Source organism: Eucalyptus grandis, chromosome 1 (assembly GCF_016545825.1).
Source record: "Eucalyptus grandis isolate ANBG69807.140 chromosome 1, ASM1654582v1, whole genome shotgun sequence".
NCBI classification, from domain to species: Eukaryota; Viridiplantae; Streptophyta; class Magnoliopsida; order Myrtales; family Myrtaceae; genus Eucalyptus; species Eucalyptus grandis.
This window is the reverse complement of record NC_052612.1, coordinates 23,619,447-23,635,195: the sequence shown is the minus strand read 5'-3', so window position 1 is coordinate 23,635,195 and position 15,749 is coordinate 23,619,447. Positions and strand designations below refer to the sequence as shown.

General features: G+C 40.1%; 2 protein-coding genes across 2 annotated transcripts; one reads left to right on the top strand and one right to left on the bottom strand.

The window, feature by feature from the left end:
• The first annotated feature begins 2,666 nt into the window (after positions 1 to 2,666).
• Positions 2,667 to 6,688, top strand: LOC104436578 (probable serine/threonine-protein kinase PBL11). The gene is made up of 6 exons (XM_010049401.3): positions 2,667 to 3,212; positions 3,954 to 4,270; positions 4,973 to 5,108; positions 5,207 to 5,349; positions 5,470 to 5,593; positions 5,984 to 6,688. Exons 1-6 carry the CDS (start codon positions 3,161 to 3,163, stop codon positions 6,433 to 6,435), a joined length of 1,224 nt encoding a protein of 407 aa, XP_010047703.2. The 5' UTR covers positions 2,667 to 3,160; the 3' UTR covers positions 6,436 to 6,688.
• A 4,917-nt stretch (positions 6,689 to 11,605) lies between these two features.
• Positions 11,606 to 13,942, bottom strand: LOC104436587 (expansin-A6). Its single transcript, XM_018873480.2, has 3 exons — positions 13,699 to 13,942; positions 13,268 to 13,586; positions 11,606 to 12,283 (listed from the first exon to the last, which is right to left on the bottom strand). The coding sequence occupies exons 1-3, from the start codon at positions 13,847 to 13,849 to the stop codon at positions 11,974 to 11,976; spliced, it is 780 nt and encodes a 259-aa protein (XP_018729025.2). The 5' UTR covers positions 13,850 to 13,942; the 3' UTR covers positions 11,606 to 11,973.
• Positions 13,943 to 15,749: the final 1,807 nt, after the last annotated feature.

Genomic DNA, 15,749 nt, shown 5'->3' with positions numbered 1-15,749 from the left:
TTGGAGTTCACCTTTTTAATTTGTCGATTGAATGAAGGTAATTTTCTTCAATGTTGGGTAGGTAACGACTTGCATATGAGGGTGCTTATTTCAACTATTACAGAAAAAAAAAATGTAGATAAAAAATCAAAAAAGAGGGAAAAAAAGATAAATTCTTTATAATCTACAAAAGTATTTATGTTGTGAAAATTCAATTCACCAAATTTATTTGAAATTTGATTATATAAAAAGGGTAACCATTATATAAAAACACAGGAAAATTCCAAATAATAACCCGAAATGCTTTCATTTTCTTAAATAAAAGCATGAAATAGACCTTGTTTCAAATAAGAGCTAGAATTATCCTCATTTTATCAAATAAGGACCTAACCTCATCAATTAGTCAATGACATTTTTGTCCCTCAATTTCTCTCTCTCTCTCTCTCTCTCTCTTCTTTTTTTCTCTTTTTTTCTTTCCAAAAAAGACAAATTCAAAAAAAGAAAAAAAGTCTAAAACTTTAGAAGAAGAAGAAAAAAATATAAACAGCCCTCCACACTTGTGGCCGCTGCCCCATCATCGGTGGGGTGTTGACCATGGCTAGTAGGGTTGCCGACACCTTGCCCTCGCCATAATCGAGAGAGCCTCCCCCAGCCTTCGACAATGGGGTGGTGGCCATAGGCGTGAGAGTTGGGGCCAGCCCTCCTCCTATCTTTTTTCTTTTTTTCTTTTTTTAGTTGTGTTTTCTTTTATTTTCTTAAAATTTTGGCTTCTTTTTCTTTTATTTTTATGGAAAAAACATAAAAAGAAAGAAGGAAAGAAAAAAAAATTGATGAAAATGCCCTTATCAAACGGTGAGGTCAAGTGTTTCGTGAGACTAAAATAATCATTTTATATTTTTATTTAAAATAAGATTTATTTCAGATCATTATTTGGGATATGAAAACATTTGAAGTCCTTGTTTGAAATAAAGTTAATTTATAATATTTATTTGAGAAAATGACGGCATTTCAAGTATTTATTTAGAATTTTTCCTAAAAACACAAATACAATGTGCTTCTTTGGAAAATAAGTGTGACTTTTCCTTTTCAAAGGATGAAAAATAAATTCCCAGCCTCGCCCGAACACCAAAACCCCAATCGTCATATTCGTATAAAATGACTTTTCTAAAAGGCATTTTTCAGAGATCTGAATTTTTCGCGACCGACTGAAAAAAGAATTTAATCTTTTTCCATGGCGACCCACGACCCTTTTTGGTCGGTTTGAAAAAATTGGAAAGCCTGCAAATTAAGGTGATGATAGCGACCCAAAAAAAAAAAGGATGATGTCATCTTGTCAACTATGGCACACGCATGCACATGGTAAGCAACATGAGCTCTCCTACCCACGCCGTTGAATGGGCATAATCAAGCCATCTGCATTGACCTTGACTTCAAGTTCACCGTTGATGACCTAATCCAACCGCAGACACGCCAGAAGAACAAAAATATAATCATAAGATTAGCATCTTCTTATCATTCTTTTCTTTTTTATTATAATTTTTAATGCAATGACAGTGACATGAAAGGAAGGAAAAAGGAATAATATGTTGACCTTACGTTTTCTGCAAGCGGAGGAGACCCTTTTGACTCGGCATTGTCATTGATGGCGAGCTAGAATAACATGAATTTACCATATAATATAGTTCCTACGTTGTGAATTTTCATAAGTAGCTTTGGTCTGGCGACGGAATTTTGACAAGAAGCTTTAGCATTAGAATTTCCGTCTTTTACTATTCTAATGTTCTAGAATCATAATAATTTATTGAAAATTAGTTTTTCTTGTACCGATCTTTTATGGTATAAAATTTTCCTTAGCGTCAATTTTGACCATGCTTTTTGTGATAATTTGAAGCTTAGTAGAAAATTAGAATAATTTGCTGCACATAAGGCAAGCGATTCAAATCCCCTATGACTATAATCCAAAATCTTCTTCAAACCAATGTTCTACTTCTCTTTGATTCTCTAAAACTTGTTCTAACCCTATAATATAGGAACTTAAGTTCAATCAAGGTAGAATCTAGAAAAGATATGGAAGAAGACAAAAAGGAGGGTTGAGTTGGTGATCCACAATCTATACCTAGATTGAATGCTTGGACACCCAAGCTTCAACGGTTTCGACTAGGACAAAATAAATTTGCCATTAGAATGCTTGGTCCAAAATGTCTCCATTTTTGTCTCCAGCTTTACATGTGGAGTTGTAATTTCTGTAGTGAACATACTCGATTTAATGGTCAAACATTCGCAGAAGAAATCAAGGAGATCGGTTTGAGATAGAGAAGGAGATCGTATAGGATAAAAGTTTTCACAATTATAATCCAACCGAAAAAATTGCAATATCATGTGCTGTGCGTGTGATGAAACACAGGATATTAGACAAAAATAGAAAATGAAAAAAAGAAAGGGATATCATCTCCCTCCATTAGAAGCATCAAAGAAGGTTCTCGTGGTAAAAGGAGAGCATATGATGAAAGTTCGTCCGCTTTCCTCGGTAAGAATCACCCCGAATCTTAAACGAAATCTTCCGCATCACGACCGATGTTTCTCGCGTTTTTTGGGGGGAATCATGGGGTTTGTCTAGTAAACGACAAAGGGACAGCCGAAGTGCCGAGTCAACCTTATCAATGGTTGGCCAAAGGGTCTAAAAAGGCTACCAGGAAACACCCGAAGACCGCTGTTTCACCCTCTTTCTTGCTGGGCCATCTCCCTCTTCCTCTCCCTCTCTCTCTCCTCTCAATCCGGGAACGAAAGAACCAGGAAACCCAAAAAACAAAAGAGCCAGGAAAGCAAAAAGGAGAGAGAGAGAGAGAGACAGAGAGAGCGAGAGAGGGGGGGAGAGAGAGACAGACAGACACTCTTCAATACGTTCATCTTCCTTGGTACCCAAAAGGGTTGGCCTGAATCTTGGTGGGATTTCACTGTTTGGAGCAACTTGCACCGATCTTCACAGCTGAGAATTTTTTTTTCCCTTCTTCTGAGAGAGACGGCACAAGATCTGTAAGCTTTCTTCTTTTGCCGGGGAGCTCACGGACTTGGTGCTGTTCTATTCAGATTCTCTGCACCTCAAGAAAGAACAATATAGCTGTGTCTTTATAAAGGTTTTTCTGCTGGTGCTGAATATTCAAGCCTTCTTTTTGGGGTCTTGATGGGTGTTTGCTGGAGCAATAGGATCAAGGCCGAGACTCCTACTAACACAGGTACTAGCTACTGATCTGTTCAGCTTATTCGGAAGCTTGTTTTGCTGGGTTTTTGCTCCATAACTTTGACATGGTTTCTGAGCTTATCTTGGCTCATTATGTAAAGAAGCAGGCTTTGTGGTTGGTGCTATCTTGGTTTTTATTGGTTTTCTTGAGTTTTCTGAAGGATCCTCCTGTTTGACACAAATTGCGTAAGATTTGAATGTTAAGATTTATGGGTAGTGGGTGATGCTTAAATTGCTGATGTCAGGTCTAAGGGGTGTTGAATATGTGATCCTAGCTAGAGCAAATAAATTACCTCAGCCTGCGGCAAATGCGTGGTGTAGATTCCCGCTCACTAATTTTCAATGAGATATGGATCTTCCAAGATAGAATGGAAGGATGGTTAAGAATTTCCTCTGAACTTGGATTTGAATTTTATAAAGTGTCTTGCCGGTGGTAGTGCCCACGGATCATACTTTCACGAATCAGTTCACTTAGATAGCAAGATTCTATACTCGGAATGATTAGTTAATTTGGGCATGAATGGTACAAACTGGGCTGAAATACTATGTTGTTTGGTGGAAGGAGACTAAATGCGTGTAAGGCTCATTGCTAACCAGCAATTAAGCATTGTGGATTCACATTAACTTGGACTGAGGAATTAGTCTGCCATAGTCCTAAACTCAAATACACAAAATGGAACCTTTTTTTTTTGTCGTAGACATACTGAGTTGATGCTTGGAAATGATGTACGAGCAGGGGTGAGCTCTAAAAATGTCAGCCACGATGGGAACGACTTGAGCAGCAGAATCTCTTCTGCTTCTGGACCTCAGACTCCCCGGAGCCAGGGTGAAATCCTTCAGTCTTCTAATTTAAAGAATTTCAGTTTCAGCGAACTAAGAACGGCCACGAGAAACTTTCGCCCAGACAGTGTGCTTGGGGAAGGTGGTTTCGGGGCAGTTTTTAAGGGGTGGATCGATGAGCAAACATTGGCTCCTGCCAGGCCTGGGACTGGCATGATTGTTGCGGTAAAGAGGCTTAACCAAGAAGGTTTCCAGGGACACCGCGAATGGTTGGTAAGTGTTATCTCTTTCTCATAACCTTCTGAAGCTTTTATTTCTACGGTGCAATCCTCCTCCCCAGTTTCTGATTCACGCAGACTACTGTGAGTTTTATTAAGGTTTCTTTTTAAGAATTCTAGTAACAAATGCCTCCAGGGCAGTTGTCAAACACCTCAGCCAAGTAAGTTTTTCACCTTCAAGGCATTGTCTTTTTTGTGTTATGTGTAATCGACGACGTGTTTTTGTCTGAGCATGTAAATGGAAACTTACTTTTTAAGGGTGCGTTTGTCTAGCGAAAAATAAATAATTTTGGAAAATATTTTCCTAAAAATAATCAATTGCATCACTTACAAAAATGAATTGACGAAAAATGTTCTCATTATCCACAAAAATGTTTAGACATAGATTATTTTCGGCAATGAAGACATTTTTCGTTAACTGAATTATTTCAAATTATACAAGCAATTATTTTTTGGAAAATGTTTTCCAAATCATTCATTTTCCACGAAACAAACAAAGCTTAAGTATGTTAACAAGGGCTTTGAAGGATCTGATTAACAAGACCCTTTTTTCAATTTTTTGCATTTGGAAGCATTATGAACGTTGAAGGGTAATCTCTGTCCCCTCAATCTTGATATCATAGTGCAAGCAAGCCCCACAATGACGTGGACTCAGAGTGGTAAAGTCTAATTTTCTGTGTGATTTTGGAATATGCAGGCCGAAATCAATTACTTGGGGCAGCTGCATCATCCTAATCTTGTGAAGCTGATAGGATTCTGCTTAGAGGATGAGCAGCGGCTTTTGGTGTACGAGTTCATGTCCAAGGGAAACATGGAAAATCACCTATTCAGGAGTGAGTATCTTCAATGGTCTTGGCTTGGTTTTCTTTTTCCCTTGCTGAGAAACAAATATCTATTTGCCTTTTCTTATTGCGTATCATTGCTTGAACAGGAGGGACATACTTCCAGCCACTTTCATGGACTGTGCGGATGAAAGTTGCCCTTGGTGCAGCTAAGGGGCTTGCCTTTCTTCACAATGCTGAACCAAAAGTTATTTATCGTGACTTCAAGACATCAAATATATTGCTTGATCCGGTATGTGGTGATGCTGTCATTGGCAATCTAGTGCCTTTGTCTTTGTATCTTGGTTGAAGTGCATAGTTTTGGTTCATCACTATCTTATGGTTATTAATGCCATCTGGCCTTTCTTTTCAGAACTACAATGCAAAACTTTCTGATTTCGGGTTGGCCAGGGATGGGCCAACTGATGACAAGAGTCATGTATCGACTCGAGTCATGGGAACTTATGGTTATGCTGCTCCAGAGTATCTTGCCACAGGTACTGCCAAGCATGATCGATCGTTAATCAAATCCCTCATGGAAGTGGCTATAGATCCTTATAATCAGATTATCTCCTGTTCTTTTGAGCGATTAGACATTTAATTTTCATGTTGAAGGAAGTCTTACTATCAGCTGTCAAGAGAAATGAAACTTTGGTATATTTCCAGTTCATGTTCTGCTTCATTGTGAGTATACTGCGACAGCACATACTGACATACCCTTTAGTCAGTTTTAACCTGCCTGGGGATTGTCAGGAAGTTGTCTAAAATCCTCATAATACCTTTGGCTGTCTTCTTTACTACAATCTGCTTTGTATTTCAAGATTCTTGAGCAAAAAGTAGAAGAACTGTGGCTGGTTTCTGATTTTAATCTCACTTTTCAATTGAAGGCCATTTGACTCCCAAAAGCGATGTCTATGGCTTTGGTGTCGTTCTTCTGGAATTGCTATCTGGCCAACGAGCAATAGACAAGAACCGTCCGGCCGGGCATCACAATCTTGTGGAATGGGCAAAGCCATACCTCACAAACAAGCGAAGAATATTCCGCGTCATTGATTCCCGTCTCGAAGGTCAGTACTCTATGGATCAAGCCCAAAAGGCGGCATTCCTTGCACTTCAGTGCATATCCACAGAGGCCCGGGCGAGGCCCACCATGGACGAAATCGTGACGTCCCTAGAGCAGCTTCAGGAATTGAAGGGCACAAGGGGTACTCACAAGGATCAGCGGTCAGTCGGTCGCAGAAGTTCAAATGCTGCCCCAAGAGCCTGTAGAAGCAGTGCGGAGGAAGTGTCTGCCGCTGCATATCCACGGCCTTCTGCTTCTCCACTTTATGCTTTGTAGAATAGGTGCAGCACCGCTGCAAGTGTTCTCTTGATGGATTTTTTTTTCCTCTCTCTGAGTTCGGGGCATGTGGTTTGTGTGTGCCTTCTGCTGTTTGAGCATTGTACAGTTGTCGTCTAGGTTTAATGTACTAGGTGCTGCCGTTTTGATTTGTTGATGTTGCCAAGAGTTTCCAAGCGCATGGTGAAGAAACATCATTGTAATTTTCCCAGGGTCGATTTGCTCAGTCTACGTGTTAACATAACTGAACTCACTCTCCTTCCTGCCTCCCTTTCCAGTAGAAAGTCGTTCCAGGAGGTCACTGATTCACTCAAGAAATCTGCTTATCGCTGCGATGGAGTTGCGGGCGTAGTTGAACTCACCCCATCCCGCATCAGTAGTCCTGTTTTTGCCGGTTGAATCTTGGGACTTATCATGCTGTGTTGGAGTCTCTGTATGGTGATGGTATGAGAGACGGACGACTTGCATAAAAAAGTGATCGTTTTGGCCATCTATCACTCGCATTTATGTTAGCTCAAGACGATTATACTGCTGATTTTATCTGAATGATGTTCTCCTTTAAGCTCGATGAATTCAAAGTTAGTTCTAGCACATGAAATGTGAGGATAAGGAGGATGATCTCAGGTACCGGTGGTTTTTCAACTTCTTCAAATTGTTTGATCCGATTCCGAAATTTCTTTTTGTCCTCGAACCAGAAATGCTGACTTGTGATGCCACATCGATACCATGTCGCTGACTAGATTAATCAGGATGACGGGGAATTTTTTTACATAATGCTGACATGGATATCAAAAAGGAAGATTAAAGAACATCAAAAAAAGAAGGAAAAAAAAAAAAAAGGAGAGAGACTGAAGAACGGTGGTTGGGCAGCCTTGGCTTGAGGCCGGTGATGGACACCGGAAACCTTGCTCCCGGGCCGCTTTTTCAATTTGAAAAAGCACAGGGGTCAAAAGCAGGGCTGGCGAGTGGTCAAATTGAAAGACTAAAGAGAGTGCCGAGTTCTTCATGAAGGAAGAAGCATGGTGCACCATAAGATGGAAATTGTCCAATTGCCATTCCATCACAAAACCTCTAATTGGTTAACTCCTATCTCGTATCGAACTACCCAAAAGTGTTAAAAAAAAATGTCACACCCACCTTCCGTTACGATATCGTTCCCACGTTAATCTTGGCAAATCACGATTTGTTTGCAAAAGATGACGCTTCGCTTATGTGACTTATCGGTGTTGGGTTCCCTACTTGCATCATGCTAGGATAGGAGTGACGGGGTACTCCAATGAGCAGTAATGTAAGTTGCCAATAGCACATCTCCATCTGAACATGTTCCCGCTTGTGCCAAATGGTCTATAATTTATTGATGTTGGACATCTCTTTCGTGGAGAAATGTTCAAAAAGTCCTAATTTATTGTACGATACTTAATTAAGTCATAAACCTTTCAATTAAACCAATTTCGGCCTAAATCTTTTGATGAATTACCAATTTAATCTTTCAATGGTTTTCAAGTAAAATTACTTGGAACAATTACACTAGCATATTGTTAAAACGTTGAAAAGTCATTAAGAGGTTTAAAATTAAATTGATTATTATATACTGAGTTTAAAATTAAATTAATATAATTAAAAAGTTTATGAATGAATTGACTGTCGTACAATAGATTTATAATGTTTTAGACATTTATCTCTTTTTTGCTACAAGAGTGCTTAGTGCTTTTGCAGCCCCTTTTCCATCTCAAAACGCCACGGCAGCACCATGAGTCATTCCACTTGAACCTTTCGAATTGGAGTATGTGGGAATGGAGTCGGCAAAAGTCAAATCTTCAACGTGAAAGTTTCTCTTTACACAACGCTTGTCCTTTACACTTAAAGTTTCTTTTTATCTCGCGGACCTCTTTAAACACAAAAAGTTAATCAATTCAAACTCGTCATGGCTTTAAAGAAATAAATTTTCGCCGCGATTTACACTTATGAAAAATATCATACACAGAATTTGGCATGGTGCTATCGAAAATGCTTGCAAATAGAAACGAAAGGTTCCCAAATTCAAACAAAAAAGTTGTTCTCTGGAATAATAACGAAGATTCCCAAATTCAAACAAAAAAGTCGTTCACTCGAATAATATCCAAAATTCCCTCCACCCCCTGCCTGGGGGTTCTCTCTCTAACTTTCTTCATGGACCTCAATGTGCCATTCCTGCAATACCCCAATTGGAAAGGACAATTTGGGTGGCACACATTATATCCTGGAATATTTGGTCTCCATAGGAATGTAAGTTGGACACTAAAGTTAATATCAATATTTACATTTCAACAACGCTTGCATGTACTGAGAAATCTAGTCAAATTTCTTGGCAATATTCTTTTGGGTATTTAAATAAGCTAATGATTTAATGGATGGGTCCCACTTGGTTCATTATCCCATTAAATTCTAGTATGATTCCCCCCCCCCCTTTTTTTACTTCATTTAGCATTTTCCATTTGCATTTTTACCACTTAAAGATTTTTCCTTGCATGCCGAAAGTCAATTTTTTCATTTTGATGATAAGATAAGAAAAGTATATGTACCCAACTCTTTTTCCTCGAAACAAGCAGATAGGGTTTTCCACTTTTTGGGGGGTGCTTTTCAGTAATTTCCTCCAGACGCACTCGAACTCGGCACCGGCCTGAAAAGAATCATAGTACGATTTTTGTGATTAGTATGTTGACAATTAGTCCTACCAACATGGGTGAATGTCTGAATGAAGGAAGCTGCACTAACTAATGATACACACGTAGAACCCATAAAAAGAAAATAAAGTGCTAACAAAAAAAAGTACTGCATTGAGATCATCTAACATGACGCAACGATGTGTCCACCCCCGTGCTCGGCCTAAATGGGAATTGCTGCGAAAGAAGAAGCCTATCACTCAAGAGACAAAGCTACATGAATCAAGAAAACAATTTTAAAATCATCAAAGATCGTAATTTGGGGCAAGAGAAGAACAATTGCGACGCATACGCCGAGACTAGAATGGAGTTAACATAGTAGGGACCATTAGAAAAAAAAATTGTGAATGTACAATTTTCAGGATAAATGTCAAAAAAATCCTAAATTTATTATAAAAATATCAATTCAATCCTAAACCTTTTAATTGTATCAATATAATTTTAGATCTTCTGACGATTTGTCAATTTAATCTCAAATCCTTTAATTTTATCAATTTAGTCATAAATTTTTGAAAATTTGTGAATTTAATCCTAAAAATATTATTAGGATAATTTGCTGAAAATATTACATTGGCAAATAGTTGAAATGTTTAGAACTAGATTGGCAAATCATCAAAAAGTTCATGATTAAATTTGCACAATTAAAAACTTTAACATTGAATTGGGAAATTATTAGACCGATTGGTATAATTAAAAGATTTATGACTTTTTGAATAATTTTCCAATACTTTTCACTATATTAAAGCAAAGATTTGTAAATTAGAAGATCAACTTTAAGCTCCGTTCGTTTAATAGAAAATAACTTATAAAAAAAATGTTTTTCAAATTTTCTAGCGTTCATTTCACTGGAAAATGAATTACTTGAAGAAAGCGTTTTCCATGAAGGAAAAAAAGATCTTCTAAACTAGGAAAAATATATTTCACTCTTGAAATGTAAAAAACATTTTTCTCATTTGGTCTTTCTTACCTCGCATCTTTATAAGCCCTCACTTCCTTCTCCTTCTTCTTTTTTAATATATTTTTAAATTCAAATTATTATTTTTTCATTTTTCTTTTTCTTTCTCTTGTTTTCCCTCTTCTTCTTTCTTAGCCAATTGCCGGCCATAGAAGAAAAAGAAAAAAAAAAAAACTAAAAAAATTTAATAATCAATTTTTTAAAAATAAGATAATTAAAAATAGATTTTAAAAATAAAATAAATGAAAAGAGTGTATGAAGGAAAAGAATTTCATTACCAAACAGCGAAAAATATTTTTTATTTCATTTTCAGATTTTACTTGAACACTGAAAAATAATTATATTTAAAAAAAAATGACTTTCTAAAAAATATTTTCAAAAAACATGACATTTTTTACGAAATGAACGGAGTTAGTAGGCTGGTTTTGCTTCGCATGCCTTGCATGCGGATGCATTTAATTTACTAGAGTCTCAGGGTCACGCATGGGGAGTGAGGATGGTTCTCGAAGCAGGTTCTCCATTAAGTGCATTGTCCTTCGGGGCGGAGTGGGTGGAATGAATGCTGCTGCAATTTGGGGGGCGATAATAATCCAAAGGAACTCCATCGAACTTGCGGTTGGAATTCAATTCGGGGATATGATTCTCCAATCCTCAAGAACGCAATACAAATGCAAGGATATTGTGTTATCTCATATTCCACGTCGAATGGGCAAGACCTTATGCTGTTTGTTTGAAAATAAACTCACAATCGTTCATTAATTGTCTCCTCATGTAGTTATCTCGAGTGCTCCTTTCGAGGGTTTAGTTTGTGTAGAACACGTTAAGTCGTTAGACAAGTCAATGAGTAGTTGTTTTGTGACTCGGGATTAAAAAATGAAGTATTGCTATCAATTATATAAGCAGAACCTTTGTAAAGAAAAAGAAGAAAGAGGGCAGATTTTAATGAGGAGGTGAGATTTGTTTGTTAGGTTGACATGAATCGAATATGTCTCCACTAGTATCGATCATGTGGATCTTACTTACTTCTATATACATCACCTCCTGTCTTTCAAATTTATGGACTTAGTGTCCCTGATAACTTGGGTCTTATGCCTGAATTTATCGATGGTGCACCAAACAAGCCGAGGGAATCTCTTTTGTTTAATAACATGGTAAATAACTTCCTCATCGTTTCTTGGTACCGACACCGTGGGTTGTCCTATGGCCCACCAATTAAAGGATTTTTAGGTCATAACAGATCGTAACTCTCATACAGATGTTACAACACACTAAAACCTCCAAGGCTCTACAACCGACCGACAATTGAGGAATTAGAAATCGATTTCTCGAAGATCCTCGCAAACACCCTCGACGTCCTTCATGCCTAGAAACGAATTCTGGCCTGCCGAGCAACCACCGCATGCAATTCGGCTCCCTCATCCCTTGTCGTCGACATGGCAAGTTACAAAACCTTTTTACGACATACTTATATCTAATCATCGCGCCACATTACACAAATCTTCGATTGAGGAAGTGTCAAACATAGACGAAAATCACAACGTAGAAAAAGCGTACATATATAATATATTATATCATATAATTCTCCAAACTGAGAATTCCTATACGATAGCTGCGGGCTACACACCTTTCCGGGTAGCAGCCGCTTCAGCCTTAAAAAAGCTGGTCGGTCTCAAACTTCCTCACCAGCCCTTTACCAAAAGCCACTGCATATTTATTTCCCTATTCACTTTTTCACCTATTCAGAGCCTAATACGAAACGAAACTACTAAAAGTCCCTATCTATAAATATTCCCCTCCCCCTGGCCACTCCAAAATTTTCCCGGGAAAATTTGGGAAAAACGGAAGGCGGGGAGACATTCCAATTTGAAAAGCAATTCGGGGTCAGACCCGGAAGTTCTTGCCCTCGAAGGTCTGGCCAAACTGCCAGCCGGCGGGGGCGACGTTCCACGAGGTGGAGGTGCGCTTGTCGCTGCCGGTGACCCGGAAAGAGAGGGCCTGGCCCACAAGGACGGCGTTGGACTGCCAGTTCTGGCCCCAGTTGCGGCTCATGCCCATCCACCCGGTCCTTGACCCCTTCACGTTCACCCGCACGATGTCGCCTGCCCCGGCCACGTTGGTGACCATCACCAGGTTGAAGTACCGGAACCCGTTGATGGTGAACCGGATGCCTCCCCGCTTCCTGCACGCCACCCTGCCGGAACCAAAAGAAAACGAACAAACAAATAATTAAAATCAAAGAAATTACTAACTAAATACCGGGACCGTCAAAAGTCTGACCCGTTAAATCGGTAATTGAAAAACAGGCGGGCGGGTCGCGGAGCCCGAGAAATGTGGCCCGATTTCTGTCGACATGACGCTTCGGGCGGCGCGATCCGACACGAGCGTGGGGACGCTGCGTTACGCACCCCCCGACCTCCTCAGTAATTTTTCCGCTTACCGATTTAAAAATCCACAAACTATTTTTACGGCGCAAAATTCGATTTCCAATAACGAAAAACCCATTTGAATTTTTTTTCTTTTTTTCCAAAATTGATAATTTTTGGGGAAAAGCGAGTGGTTACAGGATGGTGACGGGTGAGTCAGAACCGAGTCAGGGCTCAAGTGGACTCGGTAAAATCGCCTACGAGACTAGGCTTTGGAGGTTATTATTATTATTGGGAAAACGACGCAAATATATATAATTATAAAAAGAAAAGAAAAGATGCAAAGTGAACTAAAGAAGGATTTCTTATCTGCAAAGGCATATTCAGAAGACCACCCCCTCCCCCCAAAAAAAAAAAAAAAGTGGTCAAAAAAAAAAAAAAAGGAAAAAAAGAAAAAAAAGAGAGGTGGGGATAACCACAAAATTAGGCCTACTGGGAGAGATTCCGGCGCTTAATGACGAAAGTACCCTTGGGTCCAAGAAGCCCAATGGGTCTAATTTATCGGGGCGACCCGAAAAAGCCCATATCCGCATCGCTAGACCCGGGAAGGCGCTTCCCCGTTTCTCTCCGAGAAAGCAGAACGGAAAGGGAAGGACCGTCAACCACCGCCACGTTCATCGCGAAAAAAAGCGAAGAACGAAAACAAGCGCATAGTCCACACACACCACTCAGCCGAACCCAGAAGAGAAAACCGAAAAAAGAACGCATTGGAGCACACTTCTGCAGAGCCAAGAAAACGGGGGGAGACTGACCGACGGAAAGAGACGGGGACGATGCCGGCGCGGTACTGGGCGATCTTGAGGAACATGGGCATGGCCAGGTCAAAGTGGGGGCGAGGGGGGTTGCACCACCCGCCGTTGTCGCTGGGCAGGGCGAAGTTCGGCGGGCAGAAGTTGGTGGCCGTCACCGTGATCGACGGGTTCCCGGGGTTGCACCAGCGCGGGTCCTCGGCGCACCGTATCTCGAAGCACGCCCCGCAGCTGAGACCGTCATTGAACAGCGCCGTGCTCAGGGCCGCCGTGTTCACCCCGTACCCCTGGCTGTACAGGTTCCCGAACCCACAAGCCCCGCCTGCAACATTAACTACACATTAGCCTTTTTTTTTTTTTCTAAAGATGACAGAACGGCACGGGAAAATGGGAGAACCGAATGCCGAAATTCCCGAGAGCTCCGAAAGCGTTACCCATGGTCCCGGAGGCGTCGCTGCCGCCGTAGAAGGTGGCGTGGGCGCTCTGCCAGTCGCCGCCGGTGTAGACGCCGGGGATCCGGGCGCTTGCCGCGGCGAGGAGCGAGAGGAGGAGGGCGGCGACGCAGAGCGCTCTCGCACGAGCCATTTGCCTTTTTCCTCTGTTCACACACGGACTCGAGCAGAAGGAAACAGAGAGAGGGAGAGAGAGGGAGGCGAATGGGAAGCGGGAGGAAGGAGGCGGGGGCTACTTATGGCGAGAGGGGATGCGGGCGAAGGGTAAAATCGGCTGCTCACTACAATTATTAATGCCCCCCTCTCTCTACGGTAGATCTACCTTTGTTGCTGATTTTTTTTTCTTTTTCTTTTTCTTTTTACGTTGGTGTTGGGAATTTAGTATCTTCAATACCGAGTTTTATTTTTTCGAATTTTATTTCTGAGCAGTATGGGGTAATAAATGGGAAAAGCAAGAATTGAGGGAGAAGGGAGAAGGGAGTGGGCCAAGGAGGCATGCAATGCCAGGGTTTTCTCTCGTTCGGGAGAGGCCGAGAGGCCGATGAGAAGGAGCACATGCTCGATCTGACAACGTTATCACATGACACAGGCCCAACGACATGGGAATCCTGCAATCCTCCTACCTCATTCACTCCCCGTTTTTCTCCTCTATTATGCCTTTTTGCTCCGTCGATTTAGGGTTTAGGGCGGGCAAAAAGTATTTGTGCAAAGCACGTTTGAAATTGTAGGGATGAGCTTCGTTTTGATCTTCGGATCAAAGGCACAGCATGGTGAACGGCTTGATAGCGGGAAAATACTTGGAAATACTCGCACATGGACCCCTTTATGCATGTGCTTCTGGATCATCGTATATTAAAAAAGGAAAAAAATTATACTGTAATTTCAGTGTTTCACTCAAGAGAGCTTTTTCCAAATGTCGTCTATCAAACGCACCTTGACTCCCAGGGCACGAATGAATCTAGTAAGCGTCGGATTCATTAAATTAGAGGGGTCATCTTATCTCTGCGAATCTTCATCTTCAAGTCCATTTGGAGAATGGAAGCATTTTCATGAAGGATGCTTCCTGCAAATTGCTTGGAAACATCCTGACTTGGTCTGTAAGCATTTCATGAACGGTGTCGTTGCCTGCTTTATAAAAGGCATTTGATGCGTGAACTTCCATTTGCTTTGTCCCTTCCTTTCCTATCTAATCTATAGACATCATCACATGGACTTTCCACGACTATAATACCCTCCGCATCATTCCGAAAAATACTGGAAGAGGAAAAGGCCCCACTATTGTTGATGCCTTAATCAATGGCTATAAAATAAATAGAAAAGAGTTAATATTACAAAAAAAAAAAATCCCTAAATTGGTAATACTTGACAGAAATTTACCATAAGTTATTTTTTTTACCAAAAAAACTCCAAATTCATATATTGATGGCATATTTATCTCCTATTAAATTTTACCGTCAAATTGTTGAGTTTGATAATATGCAACAATTGACAGATATATTAATTTGGAGTTTTTCGAATATCAATCCAATTTAATATAAAATAATATAGGATAAGTTTATCACAAATATATCAATTTAGAATTTTTTTGGATCAAAAAATTAATATGAGGTAAATTTGTTATAGATGTACTAGTTTTAAGTTTTTGGTGATAAAAAAATTAATTATATATTTTTCACAATATTAATCCAAGAGAAAGATGGAAGATGATAAAATTTAATTATTCACAAGAAAAATAAATGCACCAACTTTTACTTGGAAGACGGAAACGATCATCTTTAAGTTTTCCATCCGTGCTGACGGAGTCGCTCGAGCTCGTCGATTTGGGATACCTGACGTAAACGGTCGGAGTCCTCGATATGGACGACTAAAGACGATGTTAATTCGCGAGAAACGGCATCTTCTCGCCTTGCTGGTGTGTGGCCTTTTTGATGTGCCTAATTTATGCGCGGGCCAACGGCTTTTTTCGTGCATTGTACCTCCTCCATAGATTTTCACTTGGGGAAAACAAAAAATCATAAATGTCCCCGCCCAGA

Coding starts and splice junctions, on each gene's coding strand:
- LOC104436578 (XM_010049401.3), top strand. CDS start 3,161: ATGGGTGTTTGCTGGAGCAATAGGATCAAGGCCGAGACTCCTACTAAC. Junction 5,109..5,206: donor GGAAAATCACCTATTCAGGA/GTGAGTATCTTC, acceptor TTGCTTGAACAG/GAGGGACATACTTCCAGCCA. Junction 5,594..5,983: donor TCCAGAGTATCTTGCCACAG/GTACTGCCAAGC, acceptor TTTCAATTGAAG/GCCATTTGACTCCCAAAAGC.
- LOC104436587 (XM_018873480.2), bottom strand. CDS start 13,849: ATGGCTCGTGCGAGAGCGCTCTGCGTCGCCGCCCTCCTCCTCTCGCTC. Junction 13,587..13,698: donor CGACGCCTCCGGGACCATGG/GTAACGCTTTCG, acceptor TTAATGTTGCAG/GCGGGGCTTGTGGGTTCGGG. Junction 12,284..13,267: donor GTCCCCGTCTCTTTCCGTCG/GTCAGTCTCCCC, acceptor TGGTTCCGGCAG/GGTGGCGTGCAGGAAGCGGG.